Source organism: Lithobates pipiens, unplaced genomic scaffold (assembly GCF_037356315.1).
Source record: "Lithobates pipiens isolate NorthernLeopardFrog02 unplaced genomic scaffold, aLitPip1_a1.2 Scaffold_30, whole genome shotgun sequence".
NCBI classification, from domain to species: Eukaryota; Metazoa; Chordata; class Amphibia; order Anura; family Ranidae; genus Lithobates; species Lithobates pipiens.
The window spans coordinates 5,644,317-5,667,631 of NW_027507791.1; the positions used below are offsets into that span (position 1 = coordinate 5,644,317).

Sequence of the window (23,315 nt, forward strand, 5' to 3'; positions counted from 1 at the left end):
CCAGGACACATGGACCGATAACAGCCTCTGCCCTGCCAAATGGGAGTCCTGTGCAGAGGAGGCAGAGATTGGAATTGGGAAGTGCGATAGTAGAAAGGGGGGGGGGGTGGACTGCAGGGGCACTGTGATGAAGGCGGCAGTGTTATCTAGGGCCACTGTAATATCAAGGGGAGTTCACCGTAAAAATGGGCACTATCATCATTACAGTGAACCTTTACAGTGCAGTCCCCTTTATATTACAGTGCCGTCCACTTTACCTCACAGCCCCCGCTACATTAATGTGAAGGGGACTGCACTGTAATGTTAAGGGGGGCTGTGATGTGAAGGGAAACTAGGGGGACTGTGGGCACTGATACAAAGGGGGGACTGTGCTGTAAAGGGGGATTGTGGTATGAAGGGGGGCTGAGGACAGACTCCATGAATATTCCATCAATGGCCCATCCCCCACAAGCCCCACCGCTCGCCCTTATTTCATCTACGTGGTTACTATAAGACATAAGTCAAACTTTAAGAGCTTTCCACTGCTTGCCTTTTAGATCTTACATTAAAACTCTCCAAAAACAAGCAATATGAACTTCTGTTCGCTTTGTATTTTGTAAATTTATAAAAACAATTAAAATCTATATTATATAAAACTGCCTTCAAAACTTCCACTCGCCTGATCACATTTGGTTAGTGGAAAAAGCTTGAGGGCGAGTGTGGGGCTGCCTCAGGAGGGAGGGGCGAGTGCCGCCGGCAGGCGGGATTGAATGGGAGCCATTCTCCCAGCGAACAGCCAAGGGAAGAAAGGAGGAAGAGGAGAATTGACTGCTTTTATTTTAATCGCCTGGTGCCTGCAGTCACACAAAGTCCCACTTCCTGGACTTTGTGTGACTGTGGGCAGTTCAAATCAAAGCTGTCACAGCGGGCGATCCCCGCTCTGTATAATAACCCTGCCAGCTCTCCTTTCGCTCTGATCCCTGTGCACAGGTGAGGCTGCACTGATGGGCACTGGTGAGGCTACACTGACAAAAGTTGTTAAGATTTATTTTTGTAACTTAATTCTGCATAAAACATTTAAAAGGGTTGTTTCATGAGATAATTTAGGAGGGCAAGATTAGGGGCAGGGCAGAGCAGGAGTTGGGTGGGGCAATTGGTGGAGAGTAACCCTTAAGGCCTGGCTAATAGCTCAGGACTTAAATTTTGAGCCCTGACATAAAATATTTTTGAAAGCATTCTTACTTTACAGCATTTCTTCACACCTGTCTAAAAAAAAAAAAAAAAAAAGACTTCTGGGTAGTACTGTACATATTTCATATGGCTCTACCCTGATGGGCCACAAGCCTCACTACACAAGGTGAGCATTTGAAAGCTCTGGATCATAGTGCATCTAGCAATCCTGTTTATAAATCCTGAAACGCAACATGAATCATTTAATTTAGACACAAGGCCTAAACTGCATGAAACTTATTCAGATCACCAATGCACAAAAAAATTCATAATATTCAACCTTTTCTTTACAGGGAATTTGCTGGAGTCACCAATGAGGAGTCTATCATGCGAGAAATTTCCCTGCTGGCAGAGCTTCTAGACTCCCCTGATCAGTGTTTGCAGGACACATTTATAGTAGCAGGATACACAAATCCCGCAGCTGCCAACCGGAGAAACGAGATCTGGTTCTTACAGAAGCCATGAGCTCTGCCAAGGTGAAGTACACCTCAGACTCCAGTGGAGGAGGAAGAAGACTTGGGACCCTTCAAAGACTAGCACTGAATGTACATGAAGACATCAAGCAGTAACCCACATCAACCTGCAAGCTTCAGCCTACAATGACAAGATTGGTTGTAGACTGTTAATATCACATTTACTGTTTAATTGTACTTGGTGGGGGGGCAGGAGGTTTTTTCCATCATGCTGATGGTTCCATATTGCACAGCTCTTTGCCATTTTCCTTACACCAACTACTCTCTTCTGGCATCATTCCGGGGTGAAGTGATCTCTCACCCTGTCAGTCAACTAGTTCTATTCAGTCCCCCTGAAAAAGCCCCGTTCCATTCATACCAGCCACCTCTGCTTTAATGTCACCTCACAGCCTCAATAATTGGCAAAGTTCCGAGATCCTGCCCAGAAGCTGCTGCACCGGAATTAATTAATATTCCAATTAGAAGAAACTGTAAATTATTACTGAAAAATTGGGAGAAATTGCAAACATGTAAAATGCTTTTTTAAACTAGCACCATCAAATTAAAAGATAGCAAAAACAATGTGTCAAATAGATTCAGACCTTCAGAAAACTGCAGATCTTTGCATTTGCTAAAGAAATCAAGCCAAGCTCAGCATACTCCTCAAACATGAACTGTCCCATTGGTCTTTTGATGTAATGGGCAACTTCACTGGCCAACAAAGGGTAATCTTCTGACCTCAGCTGCCTTATATCTTTATCACTTTTACAAAAAAAGTTTTTACTGAAGGCAACCTCTGCATTTCTCTTCATAAGTGCCAGTTAAATCTCCCTGGTTTTATATAGGTCCATTTTAATGGAACAAGATTACTAACTATAGACTCGTTTACAGATTTGTAGATACTCTCCCGGCCCATCTTCCTATATATGGCCAAAAACACATAGACACCCCTTCAAAGAATTGTCTAGAGATCACCGAGACAAGTCCATAGACATGGAGGTTGATTTACTCAAGGCGATTATACTGTGCACTGCCAGACCAGTTGCTCCGGGGCTTAGTAAATGAGGTAAAGCAAAGAATACCCAATTACATCCAAAAGAAATAAAATTCAAAAAAAAAAAAAAAAAAAGAAGAAGAAGAACACAGCATTTTTGCTTGGAGGATAGACATCAAAGTTCCCCCTCCTTTACCAAGATCTAGAGCACATGTGTTAAACACAAGGCCCTCCAGGTTATTTTATGTGGCCCTCATATCCCTCTTGCAGCTGCAGTAATCCCCTTGTTTCTGCCCCAAACTTGTCTCAGCAGTCAGCAGCAGAAAGAAGGATAAAACTCCTCCTCCAGGGTCTGCCCTTCTCCGTGTAGGTGAAGAGAGGCTTGTCTATTCCCCCACCTCCCCATCTCAGCAGTTGGCAGCAGAGAGGACAAGAGAACACCTCTTACGGATACTCCACTTCTGTGCAGCTGCAGCACCCCATCATCGCCATATTCCCTGGTCTCAGCATTCAGCAGGCTCCAGTCCTCCTCTGGTCCTGCTCCAGACCCCGCACTTTCTGCTTCCAAGGTCCACCCCTAGCTTCTTCCCGACAGCAGCAAAAGATAATGGAGGGTGCACTGTAATGTAAGGGAGGGTGGGGTACTCTGGACATCTAGACTTACAGATACAACCGGCCCTTTAAGGGGCAATCAATTCTGATGCGGCCCACTCTGAAATGGGGTTTGACGCCCCTGATCTAGAGCAACTGCACAGTATAATTACTATTTAAAAAAAAAAAAAAAAAAAAAAACTCAATGGGCTGAATGAAAAAAAAAATAAAAAAAAAAAAGAAGAGCTCAGCAGGAGATCCTGTACTAACGCAGCGATCTTCCCGCTGAGCTATTGTGTTCAGACAGGGGGTTGGCCCTCTGCCAGAACACACCAGTTAGCGCTACCAGCCATTGACAGAGCAGTGATCAAATCCTGATCGGTAGACCTTTTTTGGTCATGTGCCTTCAAAAGAAGCCAGACGGGCTTCGTACACATGGCCCAAACTTTGGCCGGTTTCTATTTGGCCTGTATGTACGGCCCTTAAAATCAACCCTCATGGTTTGATAAGTATGCGTAGAGGTAATCAAGTGATTGCAGAGAGCCCTGACCTCAAGCCGAACACTTCTGAGAAGAATTAGCCATTCGAATTGGCCATTAGCAAGCCAGGTCTTTTTGTAACATTGGTATCCAACATGAAAAATGTCTTTTTAGGCATAAATTTCAGAGACAATGAAAAATGTAAAAAGCCTTACTAAATGAGTGGAGGCTGTTCAAACTTCAAAAAGGGATGGACACTCCATATTAAGACACCCATGATTTTGGAATAGGAGGTCCAGCAAGCTCATAGATGTGCTGGTCAGGTGTCGACAAACAGCCTTATGGTGTACAAGAGCACATTTGCTGATACTAGAACTTGATGGAGAAATGCTGCTGATAAGGTTTCTAAATTTTTACAAAGAAAGCGATCATGGAAGGACCTCTACCTTTTGACATCACGGCATGAATAAAAGGGTTTGCCACTTTAAGTGGAAAATCCCTTTAAATACAGATTTAGCAAGGGTCAAAAGATACTTTCTGTCAACAGACCTCACGTAAAAATAGGATCTGTAGGATTAAATCTAAGCTTGGTCTGTGAGGAGGGGGTTAAAAGTAGACTTGGCTTATAAGTGTCAAAAACATTAAACAAATGAAGCGACGTTGGTAGGTCCTAGATAGAAGGACTTTAGTGTTACTAAACCTACAACAGTAAAATCAGTCTCTGTATGTGCAGTAAAGCATGCTTGTTATACTCACTGTGGAACCTAAGGGGTTAATCCTCTGCATTGTGAAAAAAGGCTGTTTGATCCTGTCTTCTCTGATCCTTCCGTTGCGTTGTTCCACTGTCCCGATACCTCTCCTGATAGAACAGAGCCCCAGGGGCAGGCTGCACATGCTCAGTTTGGTGTGTATTGCTAGGGAGTTTATTTTTGTGTTAGTTTTTTTTTTTGGGCAAGTGCATGTGATCAGCACAGGGCCAATCAGCACTGTCCAGACAGTCAAGGGCCTTACATCCCCATAGGACAGTCAGAGTAGAATAAAATAAAATAAAAATCCTCCTACAAGCTTTAACCAGACACTGATAGAATTCAAGAAAAACAAGACTGCTATACACTACTGATGAGAAAAATATTTAGCAGCTCTAAAGCAACAGACCATAAAGCACATGACCCCAATGATCAGTGTGGGAAGATAGCCCTGTGTTGCCACTAGCAAACGGATTCTCCCCTTAATTTTACATAAGGACAAAGCATATTAGAACCATTTCTGCCTTCAAAACCTTGGATAAATATGTCGAAAAAAAAAAAAATTATTGATTTAAATCTTGAAATCGAGTTGGAGGTCAAATCGATTCAAAATTTCAGCAAATAGTTTTTTTAGATTTTTTTTTTTCTTCACCAGGACCGGCGCAGTCACTGCATCAGTCCTGAGGTGCTGCAGGCCAGAGTTTTTAGGCAAGGCGGCGGCTTTGGCCTAGTCCGCTGCCGAGGCCTCGCCTAAAAACTCCTGCCTGCAGCACCTCAGGACCGGCACCGGTGTCCATAAAAAAATAAAATTAAAAAAATGTATTCGAATAGAGAATCGATTATTTTTTTTATTTTTTTTTTAAATCACAGATTTTGTTTTAAGAAAAATCGTCCAGCTCTAGTTAAAACCCCCAGTTATATAGTTACATGTAAAAGCTTGAAGAAGGGTTGTAATCTTCTTACTAACTGCATAACAAAAACAAACGTATGTAATTAAAAAAAAAAGAAACGCACTTCACAAATTTCTGCTGCTTTTTAGTACATGAATATGTATTTAAGTCGAACCAAATGGGGTCTTTTTCACCAAATTTGACATACATACCAAATACAAATGCAACCGGTGTGGCTGCATCCATATACAATAAGACATTCTATATTAATCATGGTTTATTTATACTAAATGGGATATTTAAGCCTTTAAAGATGTAAAATACATGAAGTGGATGAGGACTTTAGAAGACAGTGGCGGCCCGTCCATGCTAATTTATCACTAGTTTAGGTTTACAGCAACACAGCAAGTGTTACGTATTACTTACAGCCTACTCCCATCACCATACACCTAAAATAAAAAATTAAAAAAAATACGGGGTGAATCTACACTGAAATGAGTGTACACTACAAACCACTGCCTCATTTATATAAGATGTTATAAAAAAAAAAAAGCTACATTTGTGCTGAAAGTTTTTTAGTATCAGTGTCTAATGAAATTATATTTAAATAAATTTGCGGCTATTGCTTTACTGCAAAACAGAATTGTGCTTCAGCTAGAATGATCGATCGATTCTTTGTACTGTGAGAATTTAATATATTTCTGCAAACCAAATGATTTGTGTTAAACACTTTAATATTCCATAAATGCAACTTTAAAGCCGATACAGTGTGTTTTTTGTAGCATTACCCGAAAATATTAATGACTTATTTTGCCTGATATTTTACGGTGCGTGCCAAGGCATAACTGAACCGTGGACAAGTCTTTACTCCTGCCAAGGAAACCAAGTGACGTGATGTCTCCCTAGTCTGCAGGAGTAGACGTGGATCTGAACGCAAAAAGTGTAGATTTGCTATATTATACAGTACATCTAGAAAAAGGTTAAAAATTCCAGGTATGGATATTTTATACATATAGTTGCATTGGTCCAGCATAAACCAATGTAACTATGTATATGACAGACCAGGCTGATGCCCCTGGATGCTGGACGTTCGTGAAATAGACACAGCTACACCAGCAATCTGCACTACCTTCTGGGTCCTGTGCTGAGTGGCTGGTCTGATGTATTCTGAACACAGGAGGACGGACAGTCACACAGCATGGACACCATTCAGATAATACCTTGCATTTTTCTTCAATGAACACAAAGGGTTTTCTGATTGGAAGAGGTAGAGAGGGTGACCACCGCCCCACTCGATATTGTCCTGGGAAGTACAACTGCCAAACACAGTTCTATTTATATTGTATGTAGCAGATGTCGCATACAGTTTACAGCGCTGACAGCAGCTGTAGCAATTAGTAAAGATAAGAAGAAACAAGGGGCGCATGACTGGGTGCAGTATGTATAAAAAGTAAATTGATTAAATTCATGGCCAAATAACTACTCACATAACAGCTGTGCAGGGACATTCACAGACATGACTAGGCATGATGGGAATTGTAGTTCCTGAACAACTGGAGGGCCGTACCCCTGTACATCAGGGGTGAAGACCCCTGATGTACAGGATGTCCGTGTTCACTGTGGAGTGCAGAGCTTCATCCAGGAAGGTGTCCCAGCAGGCTGCAGCAATGTGTCTGCAGGGAGATGGAAAAGAGCCGGCCTGGTTCCTGCTAGGCAGCGTGCGCACCAGCGTGGAACGCAATCGGGAAGGTCCGGAAAAGGGAAGCGTCAAAGGGGTGTGCCAGATGACGCGTTTCAAGGGATGCGCACGGTAGGGGAGAGAGAGAGAGAGAGAGAGAGAGAGAGAGAGAGAGAGAGAGAGAGAGAGAGAGAGAGAGAGAGAGAGAGAGAGAGAGAGAGAGAGAGAGAGAGAGAGGAGAGAGAGAGAGAGAGAGAGAGAGAGAGAGAGAGAGAGAGAGAGAGAGAGAGAGAGAGAGAGAGAGAGAGAGAGAGAGAGAGAGAGAGAGAGAGAGAGAGAGAGAGAGGAGAGGGAGAGAGGGAGAGGGAGAGGAGAGAGAGAGAGGAGAGAGAGAGAGGGAGAGGGAGAGAGGAGAGGGAGAGGGAGAGGGAGAGAGAGAGAGAGAGAGAGAGAGAGAGAGGAGAGAGAGAGGAGAGAGAGAGGAGAGAGGAGAGAGGAGAGAGATCTGTGATGTGTTCCAGAAGATTGCAGGGAGGGAGGGGGAGAGGAGAACTTCCACTCTGGGCCCTTTTTATATTCATACAAATCTTGTGTATCCCATCAATCACATTTCCTATGACAAGAGACATCAAGGCCATAACTTTTTCTATAGAGCATTCATAACCTGGAGAAAAATTGGCAGTAATCCAGCATACAGCTTCCTGCTGTTTTCTCACTATGACAGCCATGTGACTTGTAACGGATCACAGTTTGTGTAATGAACTTTATAAACTGCTTATCTAAATGACCTCAAGAACTTTACAATGTAACAGATACATCTACTGCCAATATGGAGCGATCGGTGTCTAAGAATCCAAGCCAAACGTCATTCCAAATAGGGCACAGCAAGACAAACTTACATCCGACTCCCATACTACTCTGCACCTACACTATCACAATCCTATTCTATGCTTTTGTATTATAAAGGTGTCGAATCACAATTTCGTCAGGCCTAGCTTAACCACCAGGCTTCTTTTTTAGCTTGTTTATAGCTTTTTTTTTAACTTGTTTACTAAAGTTAAACTTTTTTTTTTTTTTTGCTAGAAAATTACTTAGAACCCCCCAAACATTATACATTTTTTTTTCTAATACCATAGAAAATAAATTGACGGTCCTTGTAATACTTTGTCACACCGTATTTGTGCAGCTGTCTTACAAGTGCATTTTTTTTTTTTATTTAAAAAAAAAAAAAGTAAAAAATAAAAAAAAAAAGTTAGCCCAAAAGCATGACAGGACCTCTTAAATATGAGCTCTGGAGTCAAAAAGACCTCAAACCTCATAGTTACACTAAAATGCAATAAAAAATAAATAAATAAAAAAACTGATTTTGTAAGTTTGCCCACCTATAAAGAAATTAAGGGTTTAAAATTTTTATCATAGGTGTATTTTAAAAATGATAGAGACAGATCAACCACAAATCTAGAAAAATAAATAAATAAATAAAAAACACAAATACAAATGTTATAAAATTAAGTTGCAGTTCAGTGAGTAAAATAAGTATTTGATCCCCAAGCAAAACATGACTTCGTACTTGGTGGAGAAACCCTTGTTGGCAAGCACAGAGGTAAGACTTTTCTTTTAGGTTAAAAGGTTAAGGTTTATGGGTTGTCGCTTGCCAACCTGAAGTTTCAGCTCCCTCCATAAATTTTCTATAGGATTAAGGTCTGGAGACTGGCTAGGCCACTCCATGGCCTTAAAGGAGAACTATGGGAAAAACATTTTTTTTTTTTCATTTCGGATAGAGTAAGGGAGGGTAATAACCCGTCAGATTTTTTTTCCCCCCCATTTCTGTCACATTGCAGAGATTTTCCTTCACTTCCTGTCCCATAGCCAAACAGGAGGGAATTTTTTTGGGGACCCCAAGCTTATCAGAACTAGTGTTCCCCATTGGAAGATTTCCACTCTATTACTTTTCTGGGGACAACCCAAAAATTGGGGTTCTTTTTACTTTCACTTTCAATAATAATGGTAAGAAGGACAAAAAGAGGATGAATTTCCTCAACAGGGGCACAGACCACATTAAAAACTGACAGGGGCTCTAATCCCTCTCCACAGTCAAAAACTCACATTTTTATTTTATTATACACACACACACACACACACACACACACACACACACACACACACGTTATAATTAATTAATTGAAATTAGTAGATAAAAAAAAAAAAAAAAAAAAGATTATTCGAACACGAAAATTTTAATCAGTAACAGCCCTAACACACACATATACATACCCACACACATTATTGTGCTTCTTCTTGAACCACTCCTTTTGGTATGTTTTGGGTGATTGCTATGTTAGAAGACCCATCCATAACCCATCTTCAGTGTTCTGGCTGAGGGAAGAAGGTTCTCATCCAAGATTTTACAATACACGGCCCTGTCTGTTGGCCCCTAAATATGGCAAAGTCGATCTGTACCTTTAGCAGAGAAACAGCCCCAAAGCATACTGTTTTCACCTCCATGCTACACTGTAGGGGTGGTGCTCTTAGGGTCATAGTCAGCATTTTTCTTACTCCAAACCCGGCGAGTCGAGTTAATGCCAAAGAGCTCAATTTTGGTCTTTGGTCAACACTTTCTCCCAATCCTCTGAATCATTTAGAGGTTCACTGGAAAACTTCAGATGGGCCTGTGCCTTCTTGAGGAGAGGGACCTTGCGGGCGCTGCAGGATTTCAGTCTATGGTTGTGCATTGTGGTACCAATGGTTTGTTTGGTGACTGTGGTCCCAACTGCCTTGAGATCATTCACAGGCTCCTCCCGTGTAGTTCTGGGCTGATCCCTCACTTTTCTCATCATCATCCTCACCCCATGAGGGGAATCTTACATGGGGCTCCAGACCGAGGGCGAATTATGGTTTTGTATTTCTTCCATTTGCGAATAATCACTCCAACAGTTGTCTCCTTCTCACCAAGCTTCTTCCTGATGGTCTTGTAGCTCATTGCAGCCTTGTGCAGGTCTACATTCTTGTCCCCGACATCCTCTGACAACTCTTTGGTGTTGCTCCTGATGAGGTTTGAATGGAAGAAAGATTCTGTGGACAGGTGTCTTGTATACACATAACGAGTTGTCGTTGGGCGCACCTTCTTAAAATTGACAGGACTGACACTTCCGGTTCCGGCACCACATGAGGAGGAGGTGATCACCCTCAGCTCCCGTGTCCCTCCTCGCAAATACTGCTCTAAATACCGCTACGGACCTCGGGGAGAACCTACACCTTACCGGCGGCAGGGTGACCCCTCATGGATCGTTTGGTGGAGCGATCCTACGCAAAAGCAGCCTCGGCGGGGCTCCCGCCTGCGGGGGAGGCACACGCGGCCAACATGGCAGCCGCGCCGCACCTTACTGAACAGGCCCCGCCGCCTTCTGACTCGCCGAATCCAGCGGCGCCGCCACAGGCAGACCCAGCCTCGCCGGAGGGCATAGCACACGCGGTTGTCCTCCTACTGGGTCCCACGCTCGCAGCCACCGTGGACGCAGCAGTCAATAGAGGACTGGAGCAGCTTCACCTGGAAGTACGGGCCCAGGCCCAGAGACTCCAACAGGCAGAGGATCGCATTTCGGCCCTGGAAGACGAGTCTGCAGGTGCTTCTGCTGCGCTAAACAGGGTCCTACATACCCATAAAGAGATCTGGGAGAAACTGGACGATTTGGAGAACAGATCCAGGAGGAACAATCTCCGCATTATAGGCCTCCCGGAATCGGTCTCGTCGGCCCAACTTTCAACTTTATGCGCCATGATTCCCGACCAACTGGGCCTCCGCACGCCGTGCACGATCAAACGAGCGCATCGTATTGGTCAGCCGTCCGAAGCACGCTCCAAGCCCCGGCATGTAATCGTTAAATATCTAAACTACGCCGACAAGACGGCTATTATGCAGAAGTTTCGTGCCTCACGTTCGTTAGTGATCGACGGGGTCAAACTGCTCCTTTTTGCTGACTACTCCGTAGACGTTATGCACAGACGCAAAGCATTCTCACCGGTGTGCACTGCTCTTTACAACCTTCGTGTCAAGTTCTCTTTGTCGTATCCGGCCACGCTACGCCTCCAAACCAACGAAGGGGGATCAGCTCACCTTCACCACGCCGGGAGAAGCCGAACGGTACGTTGAATCTCTGAGCTCTGCTATGGACCATTCGAACGCGCCTGACGCATCTTCTCCATATTCCGGGAACAGATCGGCCGCACCTCCCAAGTCTCACCGCAGTCCCACTAACCCTCCGCACAAGCGCATCAGGGTCACGCCCAAGGACGATCGTTCAGGACACCGTTGACAAGTTCTTCGTTTCACTGATCCTGAGAGGACCTTGTGGTGAGATTTTACGTTCACTTGAGATCTCCCCCTCTTTCTATTCGACCCTTCTAGAAGTCGTTGACCTAGACTATAGTCCCGAAGGGATGCTGTCGGGATGCCCGGTGCCCCAAAGGCAGCATTATGACACCAGCCCTCCTTTGATTTTTGACTTCTGCTTTTTATTTTGCTTCTAATTTTACTTTTGTTCCTGCTCTGCTCATGCAAGTAGAGGCTCTGTCCACTCCAGGTTGCCTTGTTGTTTGCCACTTTTTATTGACACTACTGTTTGCTGAAAAGTTGTACGTATTGTGTTAGTGGGGATCGCAGCTTTCACCTCGGCTCCCTCACCCTCTACCTATACCCCGCGAACTTGGAGCTTAGCTACTAGTGTATTTAACCTCCCCAGAGTGGGGGTCTCATGCTTCTCCCCCCATTTCACCCAGCCATGTACCCCTGTAGGGGTATTAGGATCTCCCGCTGCCCAGTATATCTTCTGTTTTAACTTATCATCATCCTTGTTCCCATTCATTTTCTCCGAGTTCCAGTGTCTCCCTTTATGGCCCCTTTACTGCCATCAGGGGAGGGACGGGACGGGGCTGGTAGCCGAGTCTGAAAGTTGTGACTCATGTGGAAAAAAGGAAAGTTCATATATGTTGGGATGTTTCCACACACATTGTGTTCCTTATCTATGCATAGTTATCTAGTTTCTACCGTTGTACACCAGATACTGACACCTAATGTAGTTACAACACCCTTGGGGATTAAGAAATTTTGTGTATTGAGACATACGAATGCGGAGACTCTTGAGCACAGCAAGACTGTCCCCGCACTGACCACTAGCATTTCTACCCTGCTAACTTTATTGTCACATCAATCGCTGGTGGATGTGACATGAAAGTTATCTCGTGGGATGTCAAGGGGCTTAGATCTCCGTGTAAACGCATGGCTGTACTGAGGCACCTGAAACGCCTCCGAGCGGACATAGCTTTACTGCAGGAGACTCACCTCACGACGGAGGATTTACAACGGCTACATAAATTATGGGTGGGTGAGGTCTATGGCTCACCAGCTGCTGGACGCAAGGCTGGTGTTGCCATTTTAATACATAAACACCTTTCGCATGAAATAGTATCTGTTAAAGCTGACACTGAGGGTCGTAAGGTGACAGTGCAGTTGCTACTTGACTCAACCCCCATGGCCATCACTAATGTCTACGCCCCTAACTCACCGAGCTCGCCCTTCTACCAGGAAGTAATTCAATGGATTTTAGCCATCCCCGACTCACAGCATCTGGTTGGAGGAGACTTCAACTCGGTGATGTCCCCCATAACTGACCGTTCCAAGACTAGCACCAGTAGGGGGACTCCGCTGACTTCCAACGCACCCAAACCTACTCCATTAGCCCAAGCCCTGACATCCATACGCTTCACTGATATATGGCGACTACAACACCCGACAAGCCAAGAACATACCTTTTTCTCTCCACCGCACCAATCCTTCTCGCGCATCGATTATTTCTTTGCTTCACCCGCCTTGACCCCATCCATAAGAGATTCAGAAATTCTAGATGCCAGGATATCGGATCACAGTCCGGTGGTAGTGCAGCTATCGCTCACAGGAACCCTTCGAGGGCCGAAGATGTGGAGGTTCCCCTCCTATCTGGCCGACAGCCCGGACTTTCAAGACATGCTTCGGACTGCGTGGACTGATTACTCGACCACGAATGGCGCACACGTCTCGGATCCTAATCTTTTTTGGGAAACGGGCAAAGCTTTCATGAGAGGCAGGATAATATCATACACCACGCAACTGAAAAAACACAATCGAAGCCAGTATGAGGCCTCTAGTAGAGTGCTTAAAGCAGCTCATGAGCGCCTGCTTACACACCGCACACCAGAGCATATTCAGGACTGGACCCAAGCCAAAAGAGCGTTTGACCTTTGGGCTGGGCAACAGGAGTTGTCTCAACTGGCATACTCCAAACTGTTCTTTCACAGGTTCGGGAACAAATCAGGCAAACTCTTTGCGAAATTATGCGCGGGACCCAGGAAACCCACTCGCATTCATTCCATGCGAGATGTAGACGGCTCAGTGACCTTAGACGCAGATAGGATTAATGCCCTTATCACCAACTATTACTCTAATTTATACAAAGCTGACTCAACTAACGTAGACATGGCGGACGCCTTTTTGTCCTCCATTAATTTACCGACTTTGCAAGACAAACACCTTACTGTACTTAATGCCCCCATTACTCTCGAAGAGATCAAACATACTATATCGACCATGTCCACGGCCAAGGCGCCTGGTCCGGATGGCTACTCGGCGGAATTCTACAAATCTAAAGTGGAATACCTACCGGATACCCTCCGGCTTGTTTATGCGTGCATGTGGCAGGGGGGACCTTATTTGCCCACGGGTTCGCATGCTTACATAAAACTCATTTCAAAAAAAGGCAAGGATCCCTCTTTGCCTGGCTCGTATCGACCGATTTCACTCATTAATGTTGACGCAAAAATTTTATCCAAAATAATTGCCGCTAGACTAGCCAAATTTCTCCCCTCACTGCTCCACCCGGCCCAATCAGGTTGTGTCTGGACGTTCTGCTACCCTTAATATTCGTAAAGTTCTATTGGCCCTTCATTATGCCAAGAATCACCCCTCACAAGACGTAGCAATAATTTCTCTAGACGCGGAAAAAGCTTTCGATAACGTTAGTCTACCTTGGTTGTTCAGGGTGCTGGAGCAATTTGGCTTTCAGGGCCAGTTTATGCAATTTATACAACAGATGTATTCGTCCCCCACAGCTCGGTTGGTCACTCCAGATTTCATGTCAGACTCCATACCTCTATCCAAGGGAACCAGACAGGGGTGCCCACTGTCGCCACTATTGTTTAACCTAGCGATTGAACCTCTATCTAGATGGCTCAATTCGGAGGCTGGGATCAGTGGTCTGCCGATAGGCCAGCACACACTGCGATCCGCTCTTTTTGCGGACGATATCCTGTTGTTCACCGCTGATCCCACTTCCGATTTTGCCAAGTTGCAAGAAACCCTTTCCACTTTTCGAGATTGCTCGGGGTTCCGAGTTAATTTTGACAAGAGTGAAATATTGCCCATGAACCCCAGGATGTCCCATAAATGGACGCATTACTCCCCGTTCACTATAGCCAAACATCATATCACGTACCTAGGTATAAACATTGGACGGGAACCGACCTCATTGTACGGGTTGAATTACCCCCCACTTATTTCGAAAATTGTACAGGAATTGGATTTATGGACAGCCCTGCCTATATCGCTCTTCGGGAGATGCCATTTGTTTAAAATGATATCATTTGCTAGACTGCTATACCCCATGCAAACTATACCCCTTCTGCTAAAACACGCAGATGTCCAGAAGATATACAAGGCACTATCGGCCTTTCTGTGGTCTCGTAAGAGAGCACGTATAGTTCTACACAGGCTGTGCCTCCCGAAGACCGACGGCGGGGCAGGGGTGCCTAACCTTCGCTTTTATAACCTTGCATGCCTCTTGCGTCAGGGTCTAGACTGGTTATCAGGCAACTCTAGGTACTGCAATGTACGACTGGAAGGGGCTATGGCTGCACCATACTCATTAGCAGCAATTCTTCACTCCAAGCTACAGGCTTTACCGCCTCATCTTAAATCGAACCTGCTGATTAGAGACACTGTTGTTGCCTGGAGGGAGACCCGCAAACTACTGGGCTTGCCAACCTCCATCTCGAGTCATCTTCCTATTCAGGGGAATCCCATGTTTCTACCGTCCACACTACATGCAATCTTTGAGCAGTGGAGAATAAAGGGTCTCACGTCTACCAAAGCTGTCTTTGAAACTGGTTCTCGCAAGTGTAAATCATTCACAGTCCTATCTCAGGAATTTTCGCTTCCATCGACCCATCTTTTTTACTATGGTCAGCTGATTGCCTACTTGAGCTCCCTTTGCGGTCCACAGACGGACCCCTTTCAGAAGTCTTTCATCGATACGGCGGTGACCTCTGGGGAATATTCGATCACCAACCTTTACTCCCACCTCATCCAACATCAGACCGACAAATATCATCTGACCCCATTCCGGCAGTGGGCGACCCTTCTGCGAGATGACGATATTCCGGATAAAATATTGGAGGGATACAGGCGGGTACGGAAACTTACCCTTTCTGAAACATGGCGCGAGACGCAATTTAAGTTGCTTCACAGAGCATACTACCCTGTGTACTTAGATAAGGATAATGGTAACTTGAAAATCTGCCCTTGGTGTTCTGAGCCTCACCCTACGTTGTTACATCGTCTTTGGGACTGTCCTACCATTGAAAGCTACTGGACTGCAGTGACTGCCTATGTTAGTTCTGTCTCTCACCAACGGATTCCGAGAGAGATTGCGCTCTGCCTTTTTGGCTATGTTCCTCAAACCGCTCCGTCGGGAGATCAGAGTTGGACCACAGTTTCACAATGGGCCCAACTGGGCCTCCTTGTTGCCCGCAGGACCATTATGCAAACCTGGATCTCCAAGACACCACCTTCACTACCCATGGTTCAAAAGGCCATTGAGTCGCTTTTCTACATGGAGAGACTGGATACCATTACCAGGAATCCTAAACCCACCCGCCACTTTTTTGCGAGGTGGCGCAAATACATGGAAGCCACACTGCCACACTCGGACCTTCAGAGGGCCATGCAACCGTTTCGCTACACGGAATGGTATCTCCGACACAACCTAACAGGATCTCTGGGTAGACTTAAATTACTTTCAAGTGGAGATCCGGCTAACTTCAAGCCTCCTTGACGACTTAGACCTTTAACTGTGCTGATGTTTGTTTTATATTGGTTATTTCCTACCATTTGTCCCACTTTCTATAACTGATTGTCACCCAAGGGTAACGCTGTTGACTTGTTGAACTGGTGTACTTGTATTGTTGGCTGATTTATTGTGCAGATTTTTGTCTCTGTAAAGCTGTCCGGCTGTATTATGTGATTTTTGTTTGTTTGTAAAACCGAATAAACATTTTTCAAAAAAATAAAATAATAAATTGACAGGACTAATCTGTGTACCACAAGCACTAAAGCCCCATACACTCTATCAGATTATCTGCTGATTTTTGTCTTCAGATTTACCAAAACCATGTAGTGCTCCTAAGGTTTGACCTCATATTATATGGTTTTGGTAAATCTAAAAGGAAAAAAAATAAAAAATCAGCAGAAAATCTGATAGTGTGTACGGGGCTTAAAGCTGGGTTCACACTGGTAGGACACGAGTCATACAAGTGTGGATCTGACTTTGCCCTGCAACTTGAAGTCCGACTTCAATGAACAGGGATCCGACAATACCAGGCACTGTGTCTTTAGGGGTAAACTCCATGCAAAAAATCAAAAAACTGCATGGGTTTCCCCCTTCAAGAGCATACCAGACCTCCGGTCATGGATTTTAAGGGGAACCCCTATGCTGTTTTTCTGGCGTGGGGGTTCCCCTTAAAATCCATACCAGACCCTTATCCGAGCACACAGCCCGGGAGGTCAGGAAAGTGGGTGGAGACGAGCGAGCGCCCCCCCTCCTCCCCCGAACCGTACCTGGTCACATGCCCTCAACATGGGGGGGTAGGTGCTTTGGGGCAGGGGGGCCAGCACTCCCCCCTCCTCAATGCACCTTGCCCCCATGTTGATGGGGCCAAGGGCTTCTTCCTGACAACCCTGGCTGTTGATTGTCGGGGGTCTGCGGTCGGGGAGCTTATCGAAACCTGAAAGCCCCCTTTAACAAGGAGACCAAATGATTCCGGTCCCCCACCCCATGTCAATGAGTATGGGGTACATGGTACCCCTACCCGTTCACCTATAAAATAAATAAAACACATTACACATTTTTTAATTTATTAAGGCAGCTCCAGCATCTTTTGATCTCTTCTCCCTTCTCTGGCTCTTCTGACTCCTCCGCTGAGGTCTTCTGCCCCCCAGATGACATCACCCAGTGAACCCACCCTATGCCAATATAAGTAGTGGCACACAGCGCACCCAGCATTAGAGCAGGAGAGAGCATTGAGTCAACATCGGAAGAAGAACCGAATAAACCGATGGGGCTCAGATGGTGTCCTCAGATCTTGAAAGAAGTTTAAGTTATGAATGCTCACAGAAGCCCACCTCTACCCTCTATGCACATCTCCTCAGGGTATGCTCTCTGGAGCCATTGGAGCTTCGCCAGTGCTGGTCCATTGATCCTCCCGCGTTAAATCTGGACTGTGAGGATATATAGCACTTGCCATTCAAAAATCAAAGACTCCTTACGTGATCGTCTCATTCAGTTCAAGATTGTCCATAGAGCCAAGGGGGACTTTATACATGTATTTTGGTCCTGTCCTGCAATAACTACATATTGGACGCAAGTACTCTCAGAAATGAACTCGCTGGCCAGCACCTCTATCCCCAAAGTTGTACCTGCTAGGCTTGTCAGAGGACCTATTCCCTAGACTAGCGAAGAACCATGATTGGCCTCCTACTATTCTAGACCAGAAAGGTGATCTTTTCCTATCTTTCTGGGAATTGCAAGTTAACAATGACCTGCCTTATTATAAAAGATACATATTTTTTTTTACAGAGGTTGCCTCAAGAAATAGGACAGAGTCTGGGCAAATGGCTAGCGGAGCCTTGCACAGCGGTGGAAAATTCCTGCATGGTTCATGCCCATAGTTTAGTGGGAGCAGTAAAATCTCTTGGGCTCCTGAAACAGACAAGTCAGGATGGTCTGTGGTACACCAGTCTTAATATTTGTGTTGTAAGTCACTACAGTCCTTAAGGTCACCTTATACAACATCCTTTTTTCTTGCTTTATGGGTTTTCTACACCACTGCATGGACTAAGTGCCTGAGTCTGGAATGTTGTGTTGTGCTTGAGTGTATATACTTTTATGTTGTTTTGTACCGAATTCCTTAAAAAACAAAAACAAAAAAAACAAACACACACCACACACACAAACTCCACTAGCCCCAAAGACTCACTCAACGCCTAATAGCTTTAATTTTTACAGCAGCCAGAACAACAAATCGCAAGATCATGGAAATCCCCAGTGCTGCCTTTTGACCTCTTAACCCCCCTGGTGGTATTCCAGAGTCTGACTCAGGGTGGAAGTTTTATATCAAAAGCGGTAACCCCGAGCCAGACTCGGGACCGCTTCGCTGAATCCAGGAGCAGGTTTACTTACCTTCTCCCTTGGATCCAGCGATGTCCCCGTGCTGTACGAGCGGCTCGTCCTCCACTCAATTCATCACGGAGCCGAGCTCCGTTCCCTGCGAGCGTTGTGACGCATGGGGGATGGAGATCGGCGCCAAATTCAAAAAGTGAAACACACAGTATACATACAGTACAATGTAATCTTACAGATTACATTGCTGTATAAAATTATTTCCCATCCCCTTTGTCCCTAGTGGTCTACCCAGTGTCCTGCATGCAGTTTTATATTATAAAAAATGTTCTTTATGCCTGGAAACTGGAGATTGTCCATAGCAACCAAAACTGTCCCTTTACATCAAAAATGATTTTAGACCAGCTAGAAAACCACGATAATAAATTGGAATCACTCGCAGAATTGAGGTATAGTGATTTGTGGGGAGATCCGTCATCAAATACTGAAAAGTAATGACAGTGACAATTCTACAACTGAGCAAATTTCAGTGTTTTTGATTTAATTACATTATTGAATATTTTTTATTATTGTTATATTATTATTTGGTATAATTTATAGTTATTTATTATAATTTAGGATTTAATTTTTCAAACTTTATCATACCCGGGATGTCTACTAGATTCTGGTTTGAACAGATTTAAGTGAGTTATTCCTAAGAATTACAGGACTACAATATAAAAACGCCAAATTTTCATACAAAATAATTGTACCGCCAGGGAGGTTAAAGAACAAATTGTTCTAAATAATGTTAATCATAATGTCTCTGCCATCGGGCAGGACAAGCTCCCCCACTTCAGGAAAACCTGGGACCCCTGGAACGCCTACCTAATGGAGCCACGTCAGATCTGAGGCTAGCCTCTTAGGAAAGGCTTGCTGTCTCTTATCCCCCTTTCTTCATCCTCTTCTCTCTACCTATTAAACCTTTTGGTGGTTTGGGAAGCATTGAAGGACTGCTGGTCGGAAGTCATCGGTCCCAATCCTAGTTTGAGGGCCGTGTATGTAAAACACAAAGATCAGCTACCGTGATCGCCTCATGGCTGAGATGACCCCTCATCTTCAATGAGAGCATTCCCCAGTCATGCAGCTCCTCTTTGGAGGATATATCTCCTGCCCTTAAGAAATATATACATAGCCCAAAATTTCCTTATACCGGTTCTCTAGCGACCATTGGTGTATGTCACTAATGTGATTATGAACCGGTACTTTCCTATATTGTATCTTATGGTTTTACATAAAAATAATTGGAAAAGAAAATATCAAAACTATGATTCTGTAAGATATCCAATGCTAAAGCCCAACTAAAGCATAGCAATAAAACCTCAAGGCACATTCCAAAACCAGCTTAAGGCATGGCTCCCACCTATGCATTTTTTCGTGAGTTCTCAGTTTTGCAGAAACACACTACAGTCCATTTCACATGGTTTCCTATATATGTAGTTCACATATGGGCATTTTATGGAAAGGGTCAGGGACTTTTCTGCGTTTTGGTTCCATAGACTTCAATGGATCAAACATGTGTATAGAAAAAATACAAAATGCTCCCAGAATAGGCAAACTGCAACCCGCATAGGTGTGAACCAGGCCTCAATGGATCGTTATTACTGGGATTAGTAGCTAAATAGCTCCCCATAAGTAGTCTAAAGTCCAATTCCTCATTCACACTGTCCGCTTGTATTTATTTAAAGGGGTGTCCAACCTTTTGACCTTCCTGGGCCATATATTGGAAAAAGACGCATTGTCTTGGGCCGCATTTACACAGACTCAACAGACCGTTAATTTGTGTGCGCTGCTGTGCCTTTCTTTCAGGCAGGAAAAAAATGTTCCTGCACCATTTTTGAATTAGTATACTCAACATACAAAAATATTACAAATAGCCACTCCTCACAGTGAACAAACATAACGTATACAATTTCTTATACATGAAGTATTGTAAACAAAACAGTGTAAACTGCAATTCTCCCAAAGAAATTATATATAGTCCGTCACCCAAAGGTGATTAAAAATCTTCAACAGTAATCCCTCTATCCGTGTGAAAAACTATTCAGTGTCCAAACTGTTTCCTAAAATCCTTTACCACACCATCCGTGATTGTGACCCCCCCCCCCCCCTGTAGGAGCACTCACCAGCTGATGAGTCTTGCACTCTCGTGCTAGGCTAGTAGAGCATTAGATCTCTCACGAGATGATAACAGATATTCAATCAGCAATCTCTGGGCATTCTCCTTTAAAAACTTTTATAGGTATATCTCAAAAGAACCTCAAAAGAAAAGAGACCTCCAATAGTGCAATACTGTCAACACACTTTAATTTAAAATAATCCACTCTTTTATGCACTCACATGAACAACTTGAAAGAAAGCACTCCAAAAACACATCAATTCACTCCAATCTTCAGTAACATCACAAGGTACTCCGAGGCATTGGTGGTCACAGTGGACACTTATTAAGCCGGTAGCGTAATTGCTTTCTCTCACCCTTCCTTGCGTCTCCTGCCTGGTCCCACACAGCAGATATGCAGTTTGAATAGGGCGCCACAGCTTGCCAATACCGTCCCTTCTGTCCAGCACCTCCTTCCGCTTTCGCATGTGAACTTAGTGTCTCAATGATAGTTGCCAGATAGCCACACATCCGACATGTTTCGTCATACCAGACTTAATCATGGGATTGGCTATCTGGTATCTTGTTCAGCCTTTTATTCTAATGCCGACCATCCCATAATAACACATCTCCCAATCGCGCATGCGCACGCTCGGCCTCAAGACAAGCGCCCAGACGACTTGACCGCCCGCCCAACATCCCGAACAAGCTTCTCGCGCATGCGCGAGCCCCTCACTTACACGTCTCCCCTCATGACTATATTGAGCCGCCCAGCAGCTTCTTAATACTGCGCTGTCACTCTGCCACAATGCCGCGCTTAGGCTGGAGATGTCCGTGCATCTTCCATACAATCACTTCCGCAAGTGAAAGTGCTTCCAACCCACTATATCACTGCCGCACTTGCGCAGACACATTCCCCCTATCTTCCGTGCAATCATCCACGCAAGTGACAGCACTCCACGTCCACATAAGGGGCGTGCATACACTGCATAATCATACAGATCATTCCATTAAATTCCTCACATAACTCTGCATGTGTACAGCTTCACCATTTATTGTATGCAAGAGGCATCGATTCTCTAACGTTATTCAGACCCCGCCAACCGGAATCCAGCATCCTTCACCTCTAATACTTGTGTCCCCAGCTGTACAATATGCAGCCAGTTCCTGGAGGATGAAGGAATGGATTCCACTGAATGGCCCCCATGCTCGCTTGACCTAAATCCAATAGAACACTTCTGGGACATTATGTGTTTCGGTCCATCCTACACCACCAGGTTGCACCTCAGTCTATTCAGGAGCTCAGTGATGCCCTGATCCGTATCTGGGAAGAAATATCTCAGGACACCATCAGTCGTCTCATTAGGAGCATGCCCAGACATTGTCAGGCATGCATACAAGTACATGGGGGGCCCATACAAACGAACGAGTACCGTTTTGAGTTGCTGCAGAGAAATTTAAGCAAAATGGACTAGCCTGCTGCATCATTTATTCACTTTGATTTTCGAGATGTCTTTGAATTCATCCCACTGTAGGTTTATCATTTTAATTTCCATCAAACGATGTGGCATCCTCTCCTTCCTAACATATTACCCAGTCCACATCAGTATAGATATCCAGCATGAGATTTCCCCCCCCCCCCCCCCCCATTTCCCCAAATTCATGAGGTCCAAAATAAAAAGCAGCTGGCTGCAGAGAAGAACCGTCGCATCAGCAGGAAGTGTCTTACTTTGTTCATATACAAGCAATTCCAATATTTTATTAAAAAGGAAGATAGACATTTTAGCTTGCATGGAGCTCAACTTTAACAAGAGCAAGTAGAAGTGAACTGAAATTTTGGCCATGGAAACATATCGGCTGAAAACAGGGTTATCAGCATTTTTCTGATAAGAGAAAAAAGGTGCCAATAACGCAGCTGAAAACATATGCGATTTTTCCGCAATTTTGCTATGATTTACCAATATTTTACTACAATTTTCCTGTACTCGTGAATGAATGAATGAATGAATGAATGAAATACTTATACTTAACGTATAGCGCACAATGTGAACTGAATCGCCTCTAGGCGCTCATGGTGTATTTTTTATAGGTCATGTGACTCAGAAACAGCATCAAATACATAAACACAGGTTAAACGCTACAACGGACCAGTGTGAAGTCATACATACAATTTAAAAAGGGATACATTTTTATTGAGCTTTTCTTGTGCTAAAGGTGCAGATAATGGCTGAAAATAAATTGATTAGATAGATAGCAAAGTGAGTGCAGCACTAGGCACAGTATGAAATTGATCATTATAATCAATATGTGATAAAAAAAATTAAATGATCGATACATTAATAAATAAATAAAAAATTATTAGACAAAAAAATAAAAAAAGGTATAAATAAATATATATATATATATATATATATATAATCTCAACTTTTCTTATGCAATGCATACTAGCACAATATGATATTGCCTTGCAGGGATTTTTGTTTTGTTTTTTACCGCCTGTGGTTTACTACCTCTTTAAGCTCTTTATTCACCACTCCCCAACTAGAAACAAAAGCCGATTTGGGGGCTTCAAGAAGGCTGCTAAAAGCTTGTAAACTTTTGTCCTCCAAGATGAAAAAAATGCCGCTGCGTTTATGGCCCAATGTCAACCCAACAC

General features: G+C 44.2%; 2 protein-coding genes across 2 annotated transcripts in view; one reads left to right on the forward strand and one right to left on the reverse strand.

Moving 5' to 3' along the window:
* The window catches only part of LOC143942322 (heme-binding protein 1-like), a 64,232-nt gene extending 58,108 nt beyond the window's left edge, over positions 1–6,124 (forward strand). Inside the window, exon 5 of the mRNA XM_077463553.1 lies at positions 1,503–6,124. Coding sequence (XP_077319679.1) covers positions 1,503–1,674 — 172 coding nt within the window. The 3' untranslated portion in view covers positions 1,675–6,124. The remainder of the gene's footprint in view (positions 1–1,502) is intronic.
* Positions 1–23,315, reverse strand: part of FANCM (FA complementation group M) — a 305,773-nt gene that overhangs the window by 241,520 nt on the left and 40,938 nt on the right. The gene's annotated exons all lie outside the window — the stretch shown is intronic.